Source organism: Oryx dammah, unplaced genomic scaffold, assembly GCF_014754425.2.
Source record: "Oryx dammah isolate SB20612 unplaced genomic scaffold, SCBI_Odam_1.1 HiC_scaffold_1, whole genome shotgun sequence".
Taxonomy (NCBI): domain Eukaryota; kingdom Metazoa; phylum Chordata; class Mammalia; order Artiodactyla; family Bovidae; genus Oryx; species Oryx dammah.
In genome coordinates, this window is record NW_024070185.1 from 81,567,032 (window position 1) to 81,593,995 (window position 26,964).

At 40.8% G+C, this 26,964-nt stretch overlaps 1 protein-coding gene across 1 annotated transcript; it reads right to left on the reverse strand.

The window, feature by feature from the left end:
* On the reverse strand, positions 1 to 25,651 carry ZNF367 (zinc finger protein 367). The gene is made up of 5 exons (XM_040245305.1): positions 24,776 to 25,651; positions 9,174 to 9,324; positions 6,252 to 6,371; positions 5,108 to 5,246; positions 1 to 2,511 (listed from the first exon to the last, which is right to left on the reverse strand). Exons 1-5 carry the CDS (start codon positions 25,190 to 25,192, stop codon positions 2,289 to 2,291), a joined length of 1,050 nt encoding a protein of 349 aa, XP_040101239.1. The 5' UTR covers positions 25,193 to 25,651; the 3' UTR covers positions 1 to 2,288.
* Positions 25,652 to 26,964: the final 1,313 nt, after the last annotated feature.

Below are 26,964 nucleotides of genomic sequence, written 5' to 3' on the forward strand. Positions count from 1 at the left end.
TGTAAATTAAAGTAAGTTTTTATTCAAAGCAACTTTTAAAATTACAGCATGTTGATTCTTATGCTGTTAACTCTGCCAAACTACAACTTAGCCATATGAAGCATAAAACACTTCAAAAATTTGAATGTAAACCACATTTTTAACACACCTCAAATTTTAGATGCCAATGTATTTTTCCAAATATATAGCTTATATCAAAAAAGGAACATTTTAAATATTTTCTATAGTAAATAATTGTAATAATTTCTTAAAACTTCCAATTATACAAATAAAAAATGTTTGTGAATATAACTATTATAGTTGACAAAAGCTGACAGGAGAAACAAACAAAAACTCTTACTTTTGAAGGCCTTAAATTTTATTATGTGTGAACAGGCAAGTATTTGTATTTTTTAAATTCCTACTGCATTTCCTTCTTTAGGTAAGTTCATTAAATTTCCCAAGACTGATGAAGCTTTTTATAGTTCATTTAAGTCATATTTGAGAGGAAAAATTCTAGAGAAAAATGTTGAAACCTAAACCAAGAAAATTCAGATGCTATAGTCTGTGCTCATAAGTGCTCCAAGTTAAAATTCTATATACCAGATTACAAAAAATTCTTAGACCATTACAAATATAAATTCTCTTATTACAAAAAAAAAAAAAATCCCTCAAGATTTGTAATTTACTGTACAGAGGAATTACATTTTTAAAGTATGTCCTCATCATACACATTATTTGTTACTATTATCTTTCATACTTCTGCCTCATTTCAATACATTTACATACAGCCCCTTCCCCATGGCTACATATTTTAAACTATCTGTGTACTGCAACACACTGGGATTTTGAGATAAAGAAGCATACATTTTAGATGTTTAAACTACATCTGTAGGCTACTATTTCAATACAAAAAAAAGAGAAAAAGGCACTAGCGAGCCCTTATTTCCCTTATTGTGACGTTTATTCCAATTAAACAATCTATAAAATTACCATGCTATGCATGTTATTTAGTTTCTGCTTAAAACAAGGTAAAATGATGGAAGTTTATGCCTACATAAAGGAGGTGAACTACTCTGCTCTTCATTTTTCTATTCATGCTTCAGTACATAAAGTGGTGTTTAAAAATTTCATCTATTTTGGAAATAATTATTTAAAACCACCACACAAGTTAACACACTTGCAGTTAAAACTATTCCGGAAGCCTACTTATTTGAGTAACTAATATTTTCTGCAGTGTTTAACTGATAGCTAAATTTAGTGAACACAAAATAGCTTGGCATGTTATTCTGAAGTAAAGCAAGAAGGTGGCTTTATGCACTGAAAATATAAATAGGAGGCTTCCATTTGCTAATAATTCTAAACAAGCAGTACATTTAAATTTAGTGTTTGCTAACAAAAGATCTAAAACGGTTCACTACAAAACAACCCTGTAGATGTCCCTTTTATTAATAAAAATCCAAGTGCCAAATCTCATTACAGGGCCCACAATATATTTTTAAAATACCGATTACCAAGTTACCTAGACTTTGCAAGATTAATCACTCAATTTCAGCAAATGAGAAACATGAAATGTGCAAAAGTTCCCAAGTTAACAAGCTAGGGATGACAAGTGCTTTCAAACCTAAACATCATAGTGAGTTGTAAAACCTCAGAAAGATAGAATAAGACTGATTTCAATACAATTTTGAAAAATTTTAACTACTGTTCATCTTACCAAGATCTTCAAATATCTGTTTTCTTCCAAAGTCCCAAAGTTAGAAAGTCTTCTGAAAGTCAGTTTTCCATCTCTAGTCTTATTAGGCACACTATTTTGCAATTTTAAAATATATACCTTACTCACATCTTATACTTTCTGCTTGCTTCAGTGTTTACAGTATTGTTAAACATACTAATATACATTGTTAAAAATGATCTTATAAATAATCTATTTAAACCTTCTTTGGCTACATGTACCATGCTTTTTTGTCCCCCATACAAGTGTCTTATTCAGAAAGTGCTTTCTGTGAGAACTGCTTCCAATGAATGCATTAAACTTGCAAAATCTAGCCTCCCACAATACGTAGTTTTCTACCCTGTACTAGAAGTCCCATATTTACAAAATATTTTAAACTTTACAACAAATCTATTACCATATAAAAAAGTGCAATTCTCTCTCACCCCATATTCTGGGGCAATGACATTCTTCATACATTTCTACAGAATAGCAGCCTATGATAAGCAAATAAGGTGCTTAGCTTATGCCCAAGGATCTACTTTTTAAGTATGCTGGGCAGTACTTTTGTACAGTGGAAGAGTCAGTGTTCGGGCTACTGGCGGAGTGGTGCTCCCGTCAGGTTGGCGAGCTCGATGAGAGCGAGGGCTCCGTGCAGGCGCTCCCGCTGCTCCTGGAGCCGCCGCTGCGCACCGCTCTTCTCGTCGTCTTCCTCGTCAGACTGGAGATACTCCAGCGGGTCCTGCTGCTCCTGATCAGCCTTCTGAACCAGCTTTCCTTTCAAGGTAGGAGTGCGCTGCTCTCGTGTTTCCCAGTACCTGTATGAAATGCATCCACATTACTTACACGTATAGGTAAGACTCTCCAATGTTCACTTTTCTAAAAAAAAGGCGGGGGGGGCGGGGAGTGGAGGGGGTCTTTACTACAGTATTATTTTGTGTGTTTCAGTTTATAAAGTTACAAAGTGAATATGTTACGTTTCCATGCTGCTGCTGCTGCTAAGTCGTGACAGTCGTGTCCGACTCTGTGCGACCCGATAGACGGCAGCCCACCAGGCTCTGCTGTCCCTGGGATTCTCCAGGCAAGAACACTGGAGTGGGTTGCCATTTCCTTCTCCACATGTTTCCATAACAGAGGGGAAAACTCAAGTTCAGGAAGCTGAAGGACTTGCTTAGAATGCTACAATCAACAAATGGCAGCTCAGACTCAGCTCTGGGAGTCCTGTGTTTTCCTCATTAAACTGATTTCAAGATCACATGTGAAATGGCCTAGAGTAAAATATAGAAATAGAATAATCATAGAAGCCTATTTATCCTTTCCACAGAGGGATGATGGCTTCTGATAGAGCTAATTATGAGAAAGTTTAAACCCACCAAAAAGAGCACAAATGGATTAATAAGGGTAACACATGGAGCTTATTCAAGAATTTAAGAGCACCATCATTATTCTATTGCACAGTCAACTGATAACTCACAAGAGAAAATGCAAATGTTCCACCTTTTTTTGAAAACCAAAGAAAGGCATATTTAAATCACAGTACCATTACCTACAAAAATGTCCATTCGTGTTCATAGCAGCTTTATTTGTAACAGCCAAAACCAACATAAAGGCCCATCAAGAGGTGAATGAATAAATAACTGGAGTTACGGCCATACAACAGATTACTGCATAGCTATAAAAAGGAATGAACTTACACACTCAACAACACCATGACTCTCAAAATAATTATGCTGGTTGAAAGAAGCCAACCAAGTACATAGTGGGCGATTCCATTTGTACAAAACTCCAGAAAATGTGAACAAACTGTACAGAGAGAAAGCAGATGAGTGTTTTGGGGGGCTGGCAGTGGCAGGGAGATGCAGGCTTACATCAGTGGATTACAAAGGGACATGATGAAGCTTGTGGAAGTGATGGGTATGCTCACTATCTTGATTTTGGTGATGGTTTCACATATATCTACATATGTCAAAACACATCAAATTATGTACTTTAAACGTGTACAATTTATTGTTTGACAATTATGCCTCAATAAAGCTGTTTTTAAAATTACATACCAAAAAAAAAAAAAAAACAACTACCAGATTTCAGGAAACCCAGAATACTCAAACTAGAAAACTTTTGGAAATACTCAGAAATATAAAAAGAGAAATGCAAGAAGTTCAATATGACTTCAAGGACAACTAGAAAAGGAAAACAGCAAAATACAAGTCAGCAAGGTCAGCAAGGACTAGGTAAGGGCTTTGAATGCTATAATAAAGGGTTTAGACTTCATACTGAGAACCATATTAGCATTTTAGAAAGACTCCTCTGGCAGCAGCATGAAGTACAGATTGAGAAGACTTAAGTGGCTGAATCTGAGAGTTGTTAAGGAAGTAGAATCCATAGGTAGATCACTGGGTAGATGGGAGAAAAATAAGGTAAAGACAAAGATAACTAGTTAGTTTCTGGCTTGGGCAAAATTAGATTCAATGGGGCAGTGGAGACCAGCAAGGAGGAAGAGGGAGGAAGAAAATGGTGCAGTACTTGAGACAAACTCAGTCTCTGCCTTTGTGGAGCTTATGATCCAGCAGGGAAGATAGTCATTGAACAAATAAATGAGATGGAGGTTTTGAGATAGAAAATACAATGTGTTATAAAAATCATCTGTTAAGTGCATTTAACCTTATTTGTTTTGGGGGTTACCGGGTAGGTTAGGGAAGAACTTCCTGAAGTGATGTTTAATCTGAGTAAGAAATGAAGAATGAACAGAGTGGCTAAATGAAGAGAGAAGTGAGCACAAAGGGCTAGAAACTACAGTAACAGTGCTATAGAGACAAGGAACCCAGTTGGCTGGAGAGAGTTGTGTTCTAGAGGGAGGCAGAACCACAAAACATAATTAGGGATTCTAGAGTTTATCCTCAGTGCAGAGGAGACTAGTGAAGCTAGGGATGACACAATCAGCTGCTGCTGGTGTGTGATGACTCCTTAAATCAAAACATCCTTACAGGAATGTTTTTATACTGGTCCCTTTGTTGCCATTAAACAAATTAAACTGGATGCTTTTGGAAATTTTACTTTGGGAAAACCTCTAGTCTCTCTCTAATAATCAACACATCACTAAATTCAATATAAAGAAAATGAAGACGGATTGTACTAATGACAAATGAAATACAATACATAAAAACCATTATTTTCAAATGGGGTAAATCCTTGCTTTAAAAAAAATTGTGGCCTAATATCATACAGTAGTCTTCTATCACACACAGATCCAAATAAAACTCCTAACAATTCTATGCTTTAAAAAAATAAAGTGCCATTTCAAGTTATTTTTAAAAAACGTGTACAAAAGCAACTTAAACTGAGAAGTGCCTAAGTCCCCAGTTTCAACCCACACACTGGGCAATGTTCCGCTGTAGACTCCAGGGAGAGCCTTACTTTGCCAACCACTCAGCGGCAGCCTGGTTGTCCACAGCCTGGGGCTTACTGAGAGCATCTGTGGGTTCCTCTCGCTTCAGCCTGGCATAAGGGTGCTTCGGACAGTGGCGGTTTGCATGGGTGAATCTGCTTAGGCAGCCTTCAAAACACAGAAGGAAACACTTCATCAGAATCTGGATATCCAGCAGACATGGAAAACGTTCAGTTTCACTGGTATCCAAAAAAAATAAAATAAGATGATGAGATTTATCATTCTATCACTTGAGAAAAAAAAAAATAACCTTAAGCTGGTATTATCAATGCCACTGAGAGGAAGGTGAAGACGGTTCTTCCACCTCCTGGTCATTGCAATGTAAATGCATTAAACCCCAGTGGAAAGTAATTTATTAGCACAAGTTATAAAAATATTCAAAATCTCTGACCCAAGAATTTCATTCTTGGCATCTGTCATAAAAAAATCCCAGAAGGTAAATAAAGCTTTAAATAGGAAAACAGGCCTCTCATGTTTGTTGATAACAAGCAAATTTTAAAAGCAAATTAAATATTCAATATCTAACACTGAGGCAATCATTATGTATATGTGCTACATTTGTAACAACTGATTATTAATCAAGAAAACCACAGAGCAACAGAACAAAACTGTACTCAATTTCAAATATAACTGTGTAAAAATGTACATAAGAAAAACAGATTAAGAAACTGGTAAAACAGTAAGTAAACACTTGAGAAAATGTTAAGAAATTACCAACAGTAGCAATGTTGAGCTGGTAAAATCCACCCCACCCCTGCCCCTCCTGAAAATTTAGACAATAATGTGCTTCCTTTAGTTTAACAGTTAAAAAGTTTAACACCAAAGTAAAAGCCTACGCTAAAGGCTGTATTTACTTGAATAGTTTTCTACTGCCTACAATTGGTTATAGATTTTTAATTGCCCTTTATAAAGATTTTCACCTAAAAAGAAGACTTAAAGATCAATCATTTCCCAGCAATTGAGCCTGGATCACATATTAGCAAGGAAATATTAACTTAAGAGGTTTGATAAAATCTCTATCAAAAACTTCACTTCCTAAAAATTCAAGCAAAAGATATTTTAACCTTTAACTCACAACTGATTATTCCAAAAACTTAACTTCTAACACCATACCGTTTTCTGAACAAACAAAAGGTTTTTCTCCGGTGTGAAGACGCTGATGGGTTTTGAGCTGTCCACTTTGAACAAAGGCTTTCCCACAGTCTGGATAGTCACACAGATAAGGCCTCTCACCTAAGTAAACAGATGTTGTTATATTTATGAGACAGTAAGGTGGGGAGGTGGAAGCGGCAGGGAGAGAGGATCAACCTTTACATAAGTCATGACTGCAAACAATAATAAAACATGCTACAGCCTCTACAGAGCTGGAGATGAAGTGCGAAGGGCACACTTGGATAATATGAAGCAGCTAATCACTTGGAAGCACAATGTCTTCTTTAGCCCTTGAGCTTCTAGGTACCCAGGTTCACAATCTTTGCAGTTATCATCTCAGCTTATCCCATATCTCCCCCCACATCTTAACTCGCTAGCTCTTGCTGATTATTTAAAACATCTCCACTGCCACCCTCCTCTGTTCAGACTGGTCACCACCACCACCACCCCCCCCCCCCCCCCACCTAGAAGGAAGCCTGGCGGGTCGCTGGTCTCTGACTCTGTATAGCACTTTTGGAGTAGATGGCACAGAGCACTTGCTTTTTCCATCCAACTACCCTCTAAAACCACCCAAACCCTACTATTCTCCCTGAACAAGCAAAAACGGTCTGCTGACTTTTAAATGGCCCTCTAATACCTGTACTATAGCTACTGGGTTCGGGAGCAAGGTTTACCTTAACTTCCCTCCTGGAGATTCATTCTAGCCACAAGGCAGTTCCTTATCTTCTACTCCTTGAAATCCCTATCTTTTCTGCCCATTAAAATCTTCCCAATCCTGTAGGCTCCCAGTGAAACTTCTTCTACCCCCACCCGCCCCCACCTCCGAATAATTAAGTGACATATCCCCCCCACTAACTTAGTATCCTATATTGTTTATGTATCATGAACTCTCCTTGTACAAAGATGAATAGCACCTTGTACTCCATTTCAATTTCTGTACACAGCACAGTGTTAGGCTAACCAAAGTGCTCAAAAAGGTTGTTGTTCAATCATAATTAAACTTATTTCCTGAATAAACATTCTTTGGTCAACAATTATACATTGGTTCTTCCAATATGACTCAAAGAACAGTAATGAGTCTTCCCTAAATTTTTTATTTAGAAATGTACTAAATGAATATAGCAGTTGGACACAAGTTAATAAACATAGACTACAGTAACAGAAAAGGTTTTCTACCCTCTAAAAGCATATACTATTAGAACTTAAGTATAGCATGGAGATCTTGGGCTCAGGTCCCCGGTACACAGTGTAATAGGCGTAGAAGTATTGGGTGACACACAATAGATCAGTGGTAGATCAGTACTGGACTCAAGCACCTTTTTATTATGCCACGTGATCTTGAATCTTGGCAACTGATTCCACACTGGCTACATGTACTCTATAGCTGTGAACCGCTTAGTTGGGGTTATTTCAGGCTGCTGCTGCTGCTAAGTCACTTCAGTCCTGTCCAACTCTGTGCGACCCCATAGACGGCAGCCCACCAGGCTCCTCTGTCCCTGAGATTCTCCAGGCAAGAATATTGGAGTGGGTTGCCATTTCCTTCTCCAATGCATGCATGCAACCCCATAGATGGCAGCCCACCAGGCTCCTCCGTCCCTGGGATTCTCCAGGCAAAAATACTGGAGTGGGTTGCCATTTCCTTCTCCATATTTCAGGCTAAGTTGATTGAAAAAAATTCTCAGAATCAGATATGCATAAAATAATAGTTTTACTGAATGGTACCTGAATTCAAAACCTCTTGGCCACCTTAGTTTATAATGATTCAAAATTAAACCTTTACCCCTTTTCAGGGATTTAGCTAAGAACACCTATATTCTAGCATGTCATTGAACTATATCTTTTCAAAAACTAAAAGAAAAAAGAAACAGGTGATAACCATAAACATAGTGGAACAAACAGGGGACTACAGGTTAAAAACACAAATTCTAGATCAGTACTGACCAAGAGAAATAGAATGAGAACCACATCTAATGGCCACATTCAGTAATAAAAAACAGGTAAAAGTAACAACTATATACTTTAACTGAATACATCTAAAATTTTATCATTTCAATTTGTAATCACTATCAAAAATTATTAAGAACATTGTTTACTCTCTTTTTTTCATACTAAGTGTATTTTATACATACTGCTCATCTCAGTCTGGACTAGCCACAGTTCAAGTGCTCAAGGGCCACACATGCTACTGTATTGGCCAGTATAGACTAAAAAGTATGAGAAGTTATAAGTCAGTGGTAATTGGGTGCTTTCGTGCCTCGGTTTCCTCATCTGTAAATTTTTTGATGTCATTGTTAGAAATACATGGCTCCTTCAGGGACCCACTTTCTCTGTGGCAAGAACAAGACCCTCTTTATCTTTTTGTTCTCTGTATGGTATTTTAAATGCAAGTATGACTTCTTCACACAAATAAAGATATATGATAATCTTGGGATTACTACCTACAATACATTTATTTCTGAAAAATTACTTCACCTTAGATTTAATAGTAACATCAAATATCCTGATGGGACTGAGGACTCTAGACATTCTTTAAAAATTTGACTATTAGTGATTTAGGATTTGACTTACAAATCAGTTTTAACAGTCAAACAGACAAAGGCATATCAAGTAAAATTTGGATAGATAGGATAGAACCAAATTTAGTAATAATATTCCTGTGACAGCTACGCTAATTATCATGACAACTTTAGAAATCATATGGTATCAATGTTCAGAAAACTATCCCTCCCCACCAAAAGAGAAGCTGACTACACAGTGCCCGCTTTTAAAATTTTACAATAAGGAAATGTGAGGCAACTAAAAAATTAATTTATAGGCCTAAACAGCAAATCAGTTTTCATTTAAGTATCACTTTTGGCATTCGCTAAAATTTGCTCAACTTACCTGTATGAGTCCTTTTGTGAGCCTGGAGTGATTTCTCCCGTGGAAACACCCTATTACAGATGTTACAACGGATTCTGCTGGATGAATGCTCTCCTTCATTTATTAAATCCCGTACAGTATCTGCTCTGGGTCTACCACGTCGGATTCCATCCTGTTAACAGTTTGTAAAACATTAATATAATTTATTTGACTCCACTCATTAAAGTATAGTATCATAATCCAGGCATACTTTGTTTCAGTTCAGTCGCTCAGTCATGTCCGACTCTTTGTGACCCCATGAATTGCAGCATGCCAGGCCTCCCTATCCATCACCAACTCCCAGAGTTTACCTAAACTCATGTCTATCAAGTCAGTGATGCCATCCAGCCATCTCATCCTCTGTCGTCCCCTTCTCCTCCTGCCCCCGATCCCTCCCAGCAACAGGGTCTTTTCCAATGAGTCAACTCTTTGCATGAGGTGGCCAAAGTATTGGAGTTTCAGCTTCAGCATCAGTCCTTCCAGTGAACACCCAAGACTGATCTCCTTTAGGATGGACTGGTTGGACCTCCTTGCAGTCCAAGGGACTCTCAAGAGTCTTCTACACCACCACAGTTCAAAAGCATCAATTCTTTGGCACTCAGCTTTCTTCACAGTCCAACTTTCACATCCATACATGACCACTGGAAAAACCATAGCCTTGACTAGATGGACCTTTGCTGGCAAAGTAATGTCTCTGCTTTTTAATATGCTATCTAGGTTGGTCATAACTTTCCTTCCAAAGAGTAAGTGTCTTTGAATTTCATGGCTGCAATCACCATCTGCAGTGATTTTGGAGCCCCCAAAAATCAAGTCTGACACTGTTTCCACTGTTTCTCCATCTATTTCCCATGAAGTGATGGGACCAGATGCCATGATCTTCGTTTTCTGAATGTTGAGCTTTAAGCCAACTTTTTCACTCTCCACTTTCACTTTCATCAAGAGGCTCTTTAGTTCTTCTTCACTTTCTGCCATAAGGGTGGTGTCATCTGCATATCTGAGGTTATTGATATTTCTCCCAGCAATCTTGATTCCAGCCCGGCGTTTCTCATGATGTACTCTGCATATAAGTTAAATAAGCAGGGTGACAATATACAGCCTTGACGTACTCCTTTTCCTATTTGGAACCAGTGTGTTGTTCTGTGTCCAGTTCTAGCTGTTGCTTCCTGACCTGAATATAGGTTTCTCAAGAGGCAGGTCAGGTGGTCTGGTATTCCCATCTCTTTCAGAGTTTTTCACAATTTATTGTGATCCACACAGTCAAAGGCTTTGGCATAGTCAATAAAGCAGAAAAAAATGTTTTTTCTGGAACTCTCTTGCTTTTCCAATGATCCAGCAGATGTTGGCAATTTGATCTCTGGTTCCTCTGCCTTTCCTAAAACCAGCTTCAACATCTGGAAGTTCAGGGTTCATGTACTGTTGAAGCCTGGCTTGGAGAATTTTGAACATTACTTTACTAGCACGTGAGATGAGTGCAATTGTGCGGTAGTTTGAGCATTCTTTGGCATTGCCTTTCTTTGGGATTGGAATGAAAAGCACTTTGCAGACCCTGCATTTTTTACCATTGAAGGATTTGTGGCAACTCTGTGTCGTCAGATAGTAGTTAGCATTTTTTAGAAATAAACTTTTTTAAATTATTTTTTATTTTATTTTTGGCTGCTCTGGGTCTTCATTGCTGTGTGCCGGCTCTCTGCAGTTGTGGCAAGCAGAGGTTACTTTCTAGTTGCAGTGTGTGGGCTTCTCATTGTGGTAGTTTCTCTTGTCACAGTACCTGGGCTCTAAAGCACAGGCTCAGTAGTTGTGGCACACAGGCTTAGTTGCCCCACAGCATGTGGTATCCTCCTGGACCACAGATCAAACCCATACCCTCTGAATTGGCAGGTGGATTTTTAACCACTGCACCACCAGTGAAGCCCCCATAAAGTGTTTTTTGGAAAGCAAGGAGATCAAACCAGTCAATACTAAAGGAAATCAACCCTGAATATTCACTGGACGGACTGATGCTAGAGCTGAAGCTCCAGTACTTTGGCCACTTGCTGCAAAGAGCAGACTCCTTGGAAAAGACCCTGATGCTGGGAAAGATTGAAGGCAGGAGGAGAAGTGGGGGAACAGAGGATGAGATGGTTGGATTGTCATTGTTGTCACTGACTCAATGGACATGAGTCTGAGCAGACTCTGGGAGATACTGAAGGATAGGGAAGCCTGGAGTGCTGCAGTCCATGGGGTTGCAAAGAGTCAGACATGACTTAGCGACTGAACAACAAACATTTTTTTTTTAGACATAATGCTATTGCACACTAAAGAGACTCTAGTATAAACATAACTTTTTATTCACTGATACCAAAAACGTTGTGTGACTTGCTTTATTGCAGTATTGGCTTTACTGCAGCTGCTGCTAAGTTGCTTCAGTTGTGTCAGACTCTGTGTGACCCCATAGACGGCAGCCCACCAGGCTCCCCATCCCTGGGATTCTCCAGGCAAGAACACGGGAGTAAGTTGCCATTTCCTTCTCCAATGCATAAAAGTGAAAAGTGAAAGTGAAGTCACTCAGTTGTGTCTGACTCTTAGCGACCCCATGGACCGCAGCCTACCAGGCTCCTCCGCCCATGGGATTTTCCAGGCAAGAGTACTGGAGTGGGGTGCCATTGCCTTCTCCATTTACTGCAGCAGTCTAGGACTAAACCCACAGAATCTCAAAGGTATGCCTGTAAATAACCATTTAATACCTTTCTTCAGTGACATCAGTGAAATGGCAGAGTAGGTAGTTTCACCCCCCCAAATCACTGAAAAATCAAGCAAAACCTGTCAAAATCAGCTTTGTCACAACTCCAGAAAATAATCAGAAATTTACAGCAACTCAGCCAACAATAACTCAAGAAACTGGCAATGTAGAACTGTAGGAAAGTTGTGTAGCACATTTAACAACTCCTTGCCCCACCCTCTCCTCAGTGGTCTTTGAAGATAGTTGTCTTCATTCTCAGTGTAGGATCCCAGCCCCTGGTCCGAGAGAGAAGACTTTATATTCTGAAAGAATTGTGTTTGTCTGTTTTCCCCAGCCTGGGGGCTACCTGAAGCTCTAAGTAACTTAGAACTCTCTCTGGGCAGAAAAGTGGCTACATGGAGGTCATCTCTCAAAAACCTTGTAAGGCCAATAGCAACTTACTGCCACCTGGGGAAAGAGATTTCAACTAAGGCACACAGACACACCAAAAGCCTAGGAGGAAAAGCTGGGGAGAGAATTTCTTTGGTAAATTAGGGCATTGAAAAGCGCCCACATATCCTAAAAGGAGGAATTTAGGAAGCCACATACTTACCCAGCACAGGAATCATACTCAGAAAAGATCTGAAAAGAAGCAAAGCTTTCACTTCTGACTGATTTTTAGGCTCAACACAAGCACGAAATGAAGGTTAAAACAGAATTGTAAACAGTCTGGCTAAGTATATAAGGAGAGCTACAGCACAGAACCATTCTGCAAAGTTAAAGGGTTTTACTTTTTAACTCTTTATTTTTCTTTCTCCTCCCCACCCCCCTGCTGCCCCACCCCCTGTTTGGTTCCAAGCACTCAAGAAAATCTCAAAATATGAGCTGATCTTAAGCTAAAGAAACAGACTTCAGAGAACAAATGCAACAAAGAGTTTACAAAAATAGTTTAGAAAAGTCGCCAAACAACTACAGCCACAGTACACAACTAAAACAAACTCTGAGGAGAGAGAATTTGATTTCCAGAGCTACTACTTCATAAGATTCAAAACACCCAGTTTTCAACAATATATCACAAAGCATGCAAAGAAAAAAAAATATGACCCATGCATAAGAGTTAATTTTTCCTACAAGGAAGCAGACCTTGGGCTTACTAGACAAAGAAGTTAAATAAACTCTTAAATACATTGAAAAAGGTAATAGAAATCATGGACAAAGAACAAAAGAAAACCAGGAGAACTCGGTTTCAACAAACAGAGAATGTCAATAAAGAAACAAATTATGTTTTAAATATAGAAATTCTAGAACTAAAAAATACAATAACCGAAATGAAGAAAAAAATCACTCCAGAATCTTAATGGCAGATTTGAACTGGCAGGAGGAAAGAACCAGCAAATTTAAAAATAGGTCAACTATTTTTAATCCAGTCTGAGGAACAGACAAAGAATGAACAGGGCCTAAGGCACCAGTAAGACATCAAGTGTCTTATGGGCCCATTTGGGCTGCTAAAACAAAATACTGCACACTGGGTAACTTATAAACAACAGAAATTTATTTCTCACAGTTCTCGTGGTTGTAAAGTCCAAGATTAAGGTGCCGGCATGGTCAGGGGAGGGACTACTTCCTGGTTCACAGCCAGTGCCTTCTTGGTGCGAGCTCACATGGCAGAAGCAGGCAAGAGAGCTCTCCAGGGCTTCTTTCATAATGGCCTTAAATCTGTTTATGAGGGCTCCACCTCCATGACCTAACCACCTCCCAAAGGCCACATCTCCTAACACCATCATTTTGGGGGTCAGGATCTCAACACACAAATTTAGGGGGACACCTTAGCATTAAGCTTGTCAACACACACATAATCAGAGATCCAGAGGCAAGAGAAAATAGGGCAGAAAGAATATTTAAAGAAATAATGGCTGCAAACTTCCCAAAGTTGATAAGACACAAGTCTAAACCCCCAAGAAGGTCAATCAACTTCTATAATAAACACAAAGAGAGATGCAAAGGGAGACATAAACAATCAAAAGACAAAGACTCTGGAAGCAGTTTTTGTCAGTTTTTATCATGCCTACAAACAGCTGATTTCTCAGGAGAAACTGTACAAATCAGTGGGATGATATGTTTAAAGTGCTGAAAGGAAAAAAAATCAAACAATAATCTTATATTCAACAAAACTATTGTTAAAAAACGAAGACATTAAGCATTCCGAGATAAACGCTAAGAGTTCATTGCTAGCAGATCTGCCCTACAATAAATCTGAAGGGAGTTAATTCTTCAGGCAAAAATGAAAGGACACTAGACAATAACTCAAAGCCATACAAAGAAATAAACAACACCAAGTAACTACCTAAGCTAGAAGTATTGTACTTTGGGCTTATAACGTCTCTCTTCTGTCCTATATAAAAGGCAAATGACAAGTGTATTAAAAAAGATAATACATCTTTGTTACTATGAACACAATATAAGGTGTAATTGTGGCAACAATAACAAAAATGGAGAGAAAAAGAAATATATGGGAGCAGAACTTTTGTACACTATTGGAACTAAGGTGATATTAATTGAAAATAGATTTTTTTCACATTTTTAAGAAGTTAAGCAAAATTCCCAGGGTCATCACTATAAAGGAGAAAGGAATGAAAAGAATACCAGAAAAGGAAACAAGAAAGGAAAGAAAATGATAAACCACAAAAAACTCAAACACAAAAGGAGGCAGTAATGGAGGAATTCATAAACACAATAGGTATAAGATATATAGAAAACAAAAGGGGAGTAGTTCTTCCTTATAAGTAATCACTTTAAATGTAAATTGATTAAATTCTATAAATAAAAAGCACAGATTGGCAGAATGGATTTTTTTTTTTAATGAACCAACTATATGCTATCAACAAGAAACTCACCTTAGAGCCAAAAACATAAAAAGGTTAAAAGTGAAAGGATGAAAAAGAGAACAGTTATAAACACATGCATACCTAACAACAGAGCGCCAAAGATGTATAAAGCAAAAACTGGCAGAACTGAAAATAGAATGAGATAGTTCAAAAATAGCTGGAGATTTTCACTTTCAATTAATGGATAGGACAACTAGACAGGTCAAGAAAATATAGAAGACTTGAACAACATATAAACCAACTACACCTAACAGACATACGCAGAACATTTCACACAAAAACAGAGAAATACCCATTTTTTCTCAAGTGCACATGCAGCATTTCCCAAGACAGACCATATGTTGCGCCCAAAGCAAGTATCAGTAAATTTTAAAAGATTGAAATCATCCAAAGCATCTTCTCTGACACACATGGAATGAAACTATAAACCGCTAACAGAAAGAAAACTGGAAAGCACATAAAATATGTGGTAATTAAACACTCTTAAATAGCCAATGGGTCAAAGAAGAGATCATATACACAGGTTCAATGCAATCCATATTAAAATCCCAAACGTCTTTGCAGAAATAGAAAAAGCAACTCTCTACTCACAGAACTGCAAGAGGCTCCAAGTAGGCAAAACAATATTTTAAAAGAACAAAGCAGGAGGACTCACACAAAACCTATTGCAAAGCAATGGAAATTAAGACAGTGTGGTACTGGTGTAAGGATAGACACAGGCCAATGAAATGAAATTGAGAGGCAAGAAATAAACCTTTATTCTATGGCCAACTGATTTTCAACAAGGGTGCCAAGAACACTCAATGGGGAAAGAACAGCTCTTCAACCAACAGTTCTTAAATAACTGGATTTCTTCCTGCAAAAGAATGAAGTTGTACCTCACACAATATGTCAAAAATTAACTCAAAACGCATCACACCAAAATGTGAGAGCTGAAACTTTAAAGGTATAAAACTCTTACAAAAAAAAAAGTGGGGAGGGATAAATATTCATGACCTTAGATTTGGCAGTGGATTCTTAGATGTGGCACCAATAGCATAAGCAACCAAAGAATACACAAACTGGACTTAAAAACATTTGCATGTCAAAAGACATTATCAAGAAAGTGAAAAGACAACCTAGAGAATGGGATACAATAAGTTGCAAATCATTTATCTGATAGGTTTCAGTATCTAGAATATATAAAGAACTTTTGCAGCACAACAGAAAGAAAATTCAAATTAAAAAAGGGCAAAGGACTTGAATAGACATTTCTCCAAAGCAGTTATATTGATACGTATGGTCAGCAAGGTCTTGGAAATACAAATCAAAACCACAGTTGAGGTTAATTATACCTCAGTAAAGCCTGAACAGAAAAAAATTAATTAAAAAAATCACAGTAAAATATTATTTCACATCAACTCAATCATACTAAAAAAAAAAAAACAGGAACATAAGTAGGAAATAAGGTGATTTTTGGTATGAATGTGGAGAAACTGGAAACTTCTGCTGGTGGGAATGTAAAGTGGTTCAGCCATTGTGGAAGAGATTGACAGTGTGATACAATATCACATATGTACATATACACATACAATGGAATGTTATTCAGTCATAGAAACAGTCATACATGCTACATGGTGGATGACCCTCAGAAAACAGTATACTAAATAAAAGAAGTCAGACTCAGAAGGCCCACATATTGTATGATCCATGTTATAAGATGTCCAGACAGAAAACAGTTGGTGTTTTCCAGAGACTGCCTATAGAGGGGGAAAGGGAGTGGCTAAATACTGAATAAGCAACTTTCTTTGGGGGTGATGAAAATGTTTTGAAGCTTGATATAGGTGGTAGTTTCACAACCTTGTGAATTACTGTCAGTGAATTACAATTTAAGATGGTCAATTTTATGTTATGTAAATGTCAGCTCAATTAAAAAAAAACAAACAAACTAAAAAGCTCAGAACATACTATGGCCTTTAGTTAATAATGTATCAATTTGGTTCATTAATTACAATGAATGTGAGACTTCCCTAGGGGTCCAGTGGCTGAAATTCTGCACTCCCAATGCAGGGGACCGAGATTTGATCCCTGGACTGGAGAAGGAAATGGCAACCCACTCCAGTGTTCTTGCCTGGAGAATCCCAGAGACAGGGGAGCCTGGTGGGCTGCCGTCTATGGGGTCACACAGAGTCGGACATGACTGAAGCGACTTAGCAGCAGCAGCAGCAGGGAATAAGATGCACAGGCCACAAATGAGACCTGGTGTAGCAAAATAAAAATATATTAAGCACAACATGTATCAAAGTGGTGTAAGATATTGGCAATAGAGGAGACTGGGTACACGCTTTATGGGACCTCCCTGTACTGTCTTAACATTTCTAGGTATCTAAAACTAACTAACAATAAGCATTTACTTGGGGAAAAAAAAAAGCTTTCTTCCCAGGTAAGTTACATTTTTACATGTATAAGTTATATATAAAAAATAACACCTACATCCAAACTGAAGATGTTTTTACTGCTTTCCATATAAAAACCTAGTCTTCCCAAAGCTTAAAAACATCACCTGAAACCTTGATAATAAGCAAGATTCCCTTCAATGTTCACCTTGAAAGAAAAGCATAATCTCAATATGGATGAGTATCTTATAGGATAAATCATGTCTAAATATTCATAGATATTAAAACCTATTTTCCCAACAGCTTAGAGATGGAAGCAACATAAATGTCCACTGACAAATGAATGGACAAAGGAAATGTGATATTTTCTTATTATTCAGCCTTAAAAAAGGCAATTCTGTCATATGCTACAACGTGGATGAACATTAAGGACATTATTCCAAGTGAACTAAGTCACAAAAAGATAAATACTACATGATTCCACTTATATGAGGTATCTAAAGAGTTTCAAAACCCTTAAAACAGAAGCAGAATGGTGGTTGTCAGGATCCAGAATGGAGAAAATGGGAGCTGGATGGGTATAGTTTCAGTTTCACAAGATAAAAAAGTTCTTGAGTTCTATTATGACAATGTTCATATAGTTAATACTTTAAAATGGTTAAGTTGGTAAATTTTTTGTTTTTTCCTTTTTGCCACAAAAGTGAGAAAAGAAAAAAGAATGTAAGAAAGCACTGTGGCAGATTATTAACATTGTTAAAATATTCACTGCCCCTCCCTCCTATCAGCCCCATGGAGGCCAGCTTGGCCATATGGCTTTGCTTTGACCAATAAAACATGAATGGAAATTACATGTGTGACCTCTGAGCAAAAGGTTTACAAGCCATCACAAGGTTCTACCATCTCTCTTTCTGCTCCACCTGAAGACTCACACGTCCCAGGTAGGGAACATTCCCTTCTAGGTCCCAGAATGAACAGGATAAAGAGCACCCTCACAGGATGCATAATACAAGCTTTGCATAGGCTGAGTTTGAGATATTGAGGTTGTATTCTGCAGCATGGTTTAGCCTAAGCTGACTCAGGTACATTGTTAATATACATTTGTTGATAGGATAAAGATCTCATCCATTCTCCACAATAACTGTATAAATTGTTGCTGGTTATGGTATCATGGGGCTTCCCTGATAGCTTAGCTGGTAAAGAATCTGCCTGCGATGTGGGAGACCTGGGTTCAATCCCTGCGTTGGGAAGATTCCTTGGAGAAGGGAATGGCTACCCACTCCAGAATTCTGGCCTGAAGAATTCCATGGACTGTAGTCCATGGGGTCTCAAAGAGTCGGACATGACTGAGCAACCTTCACTTCACTTCATGGTATCATGAATAATTGTTTTAAATATTGTTTTAAGTGCAAAATAAACACACCATCTATGATCCATAAAAATCACAGGTGACTGGTTCTGTTAAAAAAGAAATGGACATGAAATAAGGTTAATTCAAAACTTTAGTGATTCAGCTCTGCCACAGCAAAAAGGATCATTTCCCTACTATTTTTTAAATACATAAAACATACTATCCACTGTATTACAATTTGAAATAACTGATTTAGTATCAAATAACTAAACTATTTAATATCAAAATTTTAAGATTACCGATTATTATTTTCTGTTTCTGGTTAAAAAAACATTAACAAGCATGTTTCACAGTGGGGGGACATTTTTTGTTTAAGTTAACTATTTGGTTGCTTCCCAGTAACTCTAAGATCTTGTCTTCAGCTATAAACCACATGCTCATTTTCCAAATGAGAAATAGAGCTGGAAAATGCAACATAATCCAACATCTCAGTGATATGCAGGTAAAGCTTCACTAAGTGTATTCTTTTAGCTAAGAAAATTAAGCAAGGCAAGTAATCATCTGATACCCTAAATAAATGGGAAAAAAAAAGCATCTTTTAACCATATATACAAAAATGTCACTCTAAGAAAACACTTTTCATTTCAGCCTTAGCAATTAAAAACAAAAGCATGGTTCCATGTACATTTTGACAATAATGAAGCGTTAACTCATCAGTGACTAAGTATACTTGTAGTTTAAGAGACAAATCTTGTCAAGATGCTTGATGATCTGCAAAAATAATAATAATAAAGAATTAGAAACTCAAACATATCTTATTGCTGCTGCTGCTGCTGCTGCTAAGTCACTTCAGTCGTGTCCGACTCTGTGCGACCCCAGAGACGGCAGCCCACCAGGCTTCCCTGTCCCTGGGATTCTCCAGGCAAGAACACTGGAGTGGGTTGCCATTTCCTTCTCTAATGCATGAAAGTGAAAAGTGAAAGTGAAGTCGCTCAGTAGCATCTGACTCCTAGCGACCCCATGGACTGCAGCCCATCAGGCTCCTCTGTCCATGGGATTTTCCAGGCAAGAGTACTGGAGTGGGATGCCATTGCCTTCTCGGTATCTTATTGCTATTATGTGGCAACTGCTGCAAAATAAGCTACTAGAAAGAAGTAAAATAAATATATTGCCAAAAATATTTGCATATCTCAGCAATTTTAATTTTTAAAACAATCCCAATACTACCAGAAGGTAGTGATTTAAAAATGTTTTCTAAAATATGTCACGATAAATGTTTTATTTTTAAACATCAATAACTTTAAAAAGTTATTTAATAAAGTTTGAGTATTTCTCAAGACACTTAGAATAATGTACACATTTCCCTAGGCTTTAGAAAAAGTTATATTCAAACTTGATGTTCACATGATTACTAAAAAAACTAAAAGTTCTTGACACATTTTTTACAAAGCAAAATTCAAATAAAGTATACAAACAACCTGGAAGGAAAAGAAAAACACTTTTCAGTGAAAGAAGTGTACACCTTCTTCTTTTTATGAGATAATGTAAATAGATCTTATTTCCCTTTTACAATTCAGATTTGATCCAAATTTCCTGTGGCTCACATATCTGCTTCCTAATGCTATCTGTTACTTTGACTTATCTTGACAACTTTACAAGTCTTAATTTGTATCCATCTATTGTGGAAAATTCTGAAAGAGATGGGAATACCAGAACACCTGACCTGCCTCTTGAGAAACCTATATGCAGGTCAGGAAGCAACAGTTAGAACTGGACATGGAACAACAAACTGGTTTCAAATAGGAAAAGGAGTATGTCAAGGCTGTATATTGTCACCCTGCTTATTTAACTTATATGCAGAGTACATCATGAGAAACACTGGGCTGGAAGAAGCACAAGCTGGAATCAAGATTGTTGGGAGAAATATGAATAACCTCAGATATGCAGATGATACCACCCTTATGGCAGGAAGTGAAGAGGAACTAAAGAGCCTCTTGACGAGAGTGAAAGAGGAGAGTGAAAAAGTTGGCTTAAAGCTCAACATTCAGAAAACGAAGATCATGGCATCTGGTCCCATCACTTCATGGGAAATAGATAGGGAAACAGTGGAAACAGTGTCAGACTTGATTTTTGGGGGCTCCAAAATCACTGCAGATGGTGATTGCAGCCATGAAATTAAAAGATGCTTACTCCTTGGAAGGAAAGTTATGACCAACCTAGATAGCATATTCAAAAGCAGAGACATTACTTTGCCAACAAAGGTCTGTCTAGTCAAGGCTATGGTTTTTCCTGTGGTCATGTATGGATGTGAGAGTTGGACTGTGAAGAAAGCTGAGGGCAGAAAAATTGATGCTTTTGAACTGTGGTGCTGGAGGAGACTCTTGAGAGTCCCTTGGACTGCAAGGAAATCCAACCAGTCCATCCTAAAGGAGATCAGTCCTGGGTGTTCATTGGAAGGACTGATGCTGAAGCTGAAACTCCAATACTTTGGCCACCTCATGGGAAGAGTTGACTCACTGGAAAAGACTCTGATGCTGGGAGGGATTGGGGGCGGGAGGAAAAGGGGACAACAGAGGATGAGATGGCTGGATGGCATCACTGACTTGATGGACATGAGTTTGGGTAAACTCCGGGAGTTGGTGATGGACAGACAGGGAGGCCTGGTGTGCTGTGATTCATGGGGTCGCACAGTTGGGACACAACTGAGCGAATGAACTGAACTGACTGACTGATTGCATGAATTTTCATAAAGCACCTCAATTGAGATACCATTTTGAATAGTGTATTTTATAAATCTACTTGCATCTTCTTTTTTCGGGGGGTGCACTGGGTGTTCATTGCTGCATGCAGGCTTTGTCTAGTTGAAATAAGAAGGGGCCGGTGCATGGGCTTCTTATTACACTGGTTTCTCTTGTTGCAGAGCACAGGCTCTTCTAGAGTATGCAGGCTTCAGTGTTGTGGTGCGTGGGCTTAGTTTCCCTGCTGCATGTGGAATCTTCCTGGACTAGGGATTGAACCCCATGTTTCTTGCATTGGCAGGCGAGTTCTTAACCACTGGACCACCAAGAAAGTCCATTTTTCCTTTTCCTTTTTTGGACAAGCCACCCAGCATACAGGATCTTAGTTCCCCCACCAGGAGTTGACCAGGGATCAAACCCATGCTCCCTACAGTGGAAGCAGAGTCCTAACCACTGGACTACCAGGAAATTTCCTACTTGAATCTTAGTATTAAAGGAAAAAAAAAACCAAAAAACCCTAAAATCAACTCACAGAAGCAGTATCATGTAGGGATTAAGAGTAAGAGCTCTAAAAGGTTCCAATCAGTTCTGCTGCTTATCATATGATGTTAACTCAACTTTGGGGACTTCTCTAATTCCTTTTTCATCAGATAAACAAGGTAAATTGATTAGAAAATTCAAAACAATCAACACAAAGTCTAGTGGTTTGCTCTACAAGGCAATGAATAATAAATAGTGGCTACTGTGTTGATGAAACATGTTAATACGATGTTATGTTTAAATATGGTGGTGATCAAAACTACTGGCTACTACAAGACTATGGGCTACTACAAGGCTAAGTACAGTCTAGATGTTTAAAATGATCTGTGATAGAAAGGTGAAACAGGATAGGTAGCTGGCAGGTCTTGAAGGGTAAATCTGAGGATGTGCAGAGAAAAACTACACAAGTTCCACAGTGGAAAAATAACTTCATGAATGCAATCTGAGTAAAGGGCACAAGCTATGGAGGCTTGGAATATCCTTTGGCAGAGGAATATTAGACCTGCTCCCTTCCCTCCTAGTATTCTACAACCTGGGGAGAGACAGTGCTAATATATAACTGTATCCCAAAAGTGCTAAACAATCTTGTGATGAGGGGCCAAAATAAGCTGGCAGAAGATGGATATTTTCCCCACAGGCAGGGGAGGCAAAAATTGGGCAGCAACAAACAAAAAAGCAAGGACTGAGATGCTGAAGGGAGATACCTCCCTTCCCAGCAGTGGTAACAAATAGTGAATGAATACAAATGTTCTCAAACCCATCGCCGTTATTGCCTCTTATCCAAATACTGAGAGAAGGGGGCGGGGAGAGAAGGCCAGAGGGAAGCATGCTATTGGCACCAACTATATCTCACACTTGTCTTCCACCTTCCCAAAAGGTGAGCAGATTCAGCCACTATGATTCACTCATGCATGTGGAGATAAAAGAACTATGAGTACTTTAAAAAAGCAAAACAAAAGAATTAGACTAAAACTAAAGAATGTACTGATCATAAATCAAACTGGGTAACTTCCTTAAAACAAAGTATATTCCAGACCTTCCCCCCAGCAGGATGGAGATGCTAAACGAATGAATTTTTTGGAGCTGTATTTGGATTCTTCACTGATAAAAGGATCAACTTGTCTAACAATTATTAAACAGTTATAGTATGAAGGACTGTGAGGAGGAAAAAAAAGTAACATGTATAAGAGCTTTTTACATGTTTTTCATTAACTTGTACTATATTTTACCTCTGATAAATAGACAAAGTAAAAATAAAATTCAAACTCATGCATTATTAAGAACTTTTAAAAAAGATTTATGTGAAGATAAAACTGTTTGGGGCCAAAAATCCAAACCAACCAACCAAACAAAAAAAACCCCCATACCTATAGAATTTCATTTATCTATGATAACATTAACCTCCTTGGATAATCCAAAATTAGATTCAGTTATAATCAGGAATAAAATAATAGATGCAAAATCTTCTACAAGTAAATTATGCATATATGTCTTTATGTTGCTCAACTATATAACCTACCATGTTTTTTTCAAGTACTAAACATCTAAATATATTAATATGGAAAAATACCTAGGATACCCAGCCAGCTTATTAAGGGCTATTTAGAGACAGCAAACTGTGATCGCTCACTTCACAAATTCAGCACTAATATAAATATTTCTACTACTTCTTTCAAATTTTTACTGAAGTATAGCTTTAAGAGTTGAAGTGTGTCAAGACATATAGCTGTATAATTACAGTTCTTTAATAACAATGCAATTAGTAACAAAGTGTACCAATTTCCTCAGGGCTCAACAAAGAGTTTCAATATCTTTGCTACTGTGTGTAAAATGATGACCAATTTGTTTCAATTTATACAGTATTTGCCAATATAGATGTACTTATCCACAAGGTGATTTATCTTTAACAAACTGCTTATCTTATATAGCCACTTAACTTACAGAACTTGAATGCTAAACTTGTATCAGCACTACTCATTACACAAATACTTTTCTGTTATTGTTTAGTAGCTAACTCGTGTCCGACTCTACTGTGACCCCATGGACTGAACCCCCCAGGCTCCGCTGTTCATGGGATTTCCCCGGCAACAGTACTGGAGTGTGTTGCCATCTCCTTCTCCAGGGGGTCTTCCTCCCAGGGATGGAACCCGCGTCTCCTGCGTTAGCAGGCGGATTCTTTACCACTGAGCCACCATGAAAGCCCTGCTTCAGACCTTGGAGCCACAAAAACGCGTCTATCCTCTCAGCATTCCTGCTACCTAGCTGTGTACCTTGGGGAGCTCCCTTCACCAATACCTCTAAGTATCAATTGCCTGATCCGTAAATTGTAGGTTTGAATCCTTCCCGGCTCTAAAACAGACTGAGTTTCCAAGCAATTAGAAGTCGGTGACAACAGCGTCCGATTCCACTGTGCTCTCAGAACCTAGCAAAGTTGTACGCTTACTTAGTACAACTGGGAGCTGAGTAAGATTCCCCTAAGTCCCTTCTTGTTCTTCGGCCGTCTCTGCAAGGCATCTTTAGCAGGGTCGTGGTGTCTGCAGTGATGAAGCAGAAACGGCGCAACCCCTCCCTTCCTGCACCCGGAGGAACAGTTGAAGGCCTGCAGCCCCTTCCCGCCGTCTCCCGCCAGAGAGGACTCAGCGGTGGGCCGAACGGCTGACAAAGCCGGCTGACCATTCCGGTCCGTGACCCCCAGGCCGCGTTCCCGCCCACTGCACCTGCTGGCCAGTGGCTTCTGTTCCGCTGGGCCTCCCCAATCCCCTGCCGAAGTCACATGACTGAAGTCCAGTCCCGCCCCCGAGTCGGGGGGCCAGATTTTTGGCGCGCGGCAGTGACGTCAGCGTCCTGTCACCCGCCCCCGCCCGCCCCCGCCGCAGCCAAAGAGACCTCGCGTTTTTAACTCGGCCCCGCCCCGCCCGCCGAGTCCGCGGGCGCTGCCGGCCCCACTGCGCCGTTAACGGGCCTCGACTGCCCCGCGCCCCGCCCGCCCGCGCCACTTACCTTGAGGTGGCCGCTGTCAGGGCTGCTCGCCTCCTCCTCGTCTTCACCTCCCGAGGCGGCGGCGGCCGAGACGGTGGGCGGCGGCGCGCCCCGTCCGCGAAGCCCCAGGTGCTCGGCGGTGGCGGCGGCGGCAGGCAAGGCAGCCGAGGCTGTGCCCCCGGAGGCTCCGGGGCTGAGCGTCACGTTGTGCGCGTTCTCGCCCCAGCGCCACGGGTACACCATGAAGTCGCTGAAGCCAGGGCTGGTGGGGATGAGCGGTGGCGGCGGCTCTGGCTCCCCTCCGCCGCCGCATGTGGGCTTGATCGGGGTCGTCCTGATGACCGACACCAGCACCCGCTTCGGGGAGTCCTGGCAGAAGATGACGGGCGGCGGCTGAGGGGCGTTGTCCGCCATCTGCGCCTCCACACCCCGGATCATTGCCTGGCCCGGATCCGCAGCTCCGGCGGCCGTGGGCCGCACTCCCCGAGCCCGGGTCTGGTCCTTGCTCCGCTCGCCGGCGCTGCTCCGAGTTGCTGGCTCTCAGTCTTGCCGGCTCTCAGTCCCGCCGGCTCATGGCAGGCGGACGTTTCCTGGAACTCTCCTGCGCTGCGGCCAGTGAAGGAACAGAACGGCTCGGCCGGACCAGACGGTCAGGGCTGGACCCCCAACCCTTGGGTCAAACCCGCTCTCCGCTGTTTGTACTCTCCAATGCAGGCTGCAGCTGCGGGAAGCAGGGACGGCTTGCCTTTGCGATGACAGGGAAGCTGGACGCGCGGCGCCGAGCCCCCGAAAATAACAACCTGCCGCCGGGGTCCCTACTCCTGTTTTTCCCGCGTTACATTTCGCGCCTGGGCGGAACCAATCACCGCAAGGCCCCTGCCCGCTGGCCGCAGCGGCGAGTGACAGGACGCGCGAGCCAATGGCCGGGCGTGGACTTCTTTCTAGCCAGACCGGGGCGGAGCCGGACCTGCGCGCGGGTCCTTTCTGCCATGCTATTGGCCGCCGCTCTTGTATTTTTTTTTTCTTCTAGAGGAGCCAACAGCGTTCGAAACTCCAGGGGAGCGCGCGACGTCGGCACTCACCCAGACACACCCTCCGGGAGCCCCGCCCCTGCTGTCCCTCTGCGCGGGTTGTCGAGGTTGGCGACGAGTGGGGGTGACGGGCAGGGGCAAGCGACAAGAGGGTTGCTGATTGGAGAGGTATCGGTGACGGGGCGGGCTAGGGGCGGTCGTTGGCCGGCGGGGGGTTGCGTCGGCCCACCCCACCCGCCTGTGGCTGTTGGGCTGTAGTTCCCGCGCGGCTGCGAATTTAAAGGGCTGGGGCCCGCGCCGCCCTCCCGGTCCTTAGCTCCCGCCACCCGCTCAAGAAGGACCGAGGCCTTCCTACTGTAGTTTCTAGCAGACACCAAGAAGTGTGTAGTTTCTTAATGATTCCCGTCTGCCCAGCTGTTGGACTCGCTGTGAGTGGACCCAATCCGCGCCCCAGACTCGCCCCAAGATTGAGGTGGGCATCAGTCCTAGCCTTCGCCTCCTCGGGCGTCGGTTTCCCATCTGTGCTAAGTAGGATAGTTAAGGAAGTCATCTCCGAGTTCCCTGTGTGCTGCTCGCGCCTCGGAGAGACACGAACGCAGGCGAGTGTCCATTCTCACACTCGGGACGGATGCCCCAAAGACACCAGAGGACTCCCCGCCCTCCTGCCGCGGATCCAAACCCAGTCTAGGGCCGCCCCTTGATCCCCCATCTGGAAGGGTGTGGAGCTATGGATGCCCCGGAGGGTTCCGGTCATTCCAGACCCCACTCGGCACCCAAGGGATCTTGACTGACAGGAATCAAAAGTCTGACAGTCAACATCCGCTCCCACCCCACCCCTGTCAGGAGCACTTTGGTGCTCCGAAAGGGATGGGGCAAAATGGAATGTCCAGGCTCGTATTCACTAGAATGTGAAAGAAGTGACTGTCTTGTTTTGTTCTTTGCTGTATTGCCAGGGCCAAGCCTGACTTGTTTTAGACTTTCAATAAACATTTGTTGAATAAATGATTCCCTTGTAGCTCAGTCGGTAAAGAATCTGCCCACAGTGCAGGAGACCCGGGTTCGATCCCTGGGTTGGGAAGATCCCCTGGAGAAGGAAATGGCAACCCACTCCAGTATCCTTGCCTGGAAAATCTCATGAACAGAGGAGCCTGGTGGACTGCAGTCCATGGGGTCGCAAAG

Excerpts from the sequence above, each read along its gene's own strand:
- ZNF367 (XM_040245305.1), bottom strand. The coding sequence starts at position 25,192 with ATGATCCGGGGTGTGGAGGCGCAGATGGCGGACAACGCCCCTCAGCCG. Across the intron at positions 9,325-24,775 it reads CTGACAGCGGCCACCTCAAG|GATGGAATCCGACGTGGTAG; the intron begins GTAAGTGGCGCG and ends AACTGTTAACAG. Across the intron at positions 5,247-6,251 it reads TTTTGTTTGTTCAGAAAACG|GCTGCCTAAGCAGATTCACC; the intron begins GTATGGTGTTAG and ends TGTGTTTTGAAG.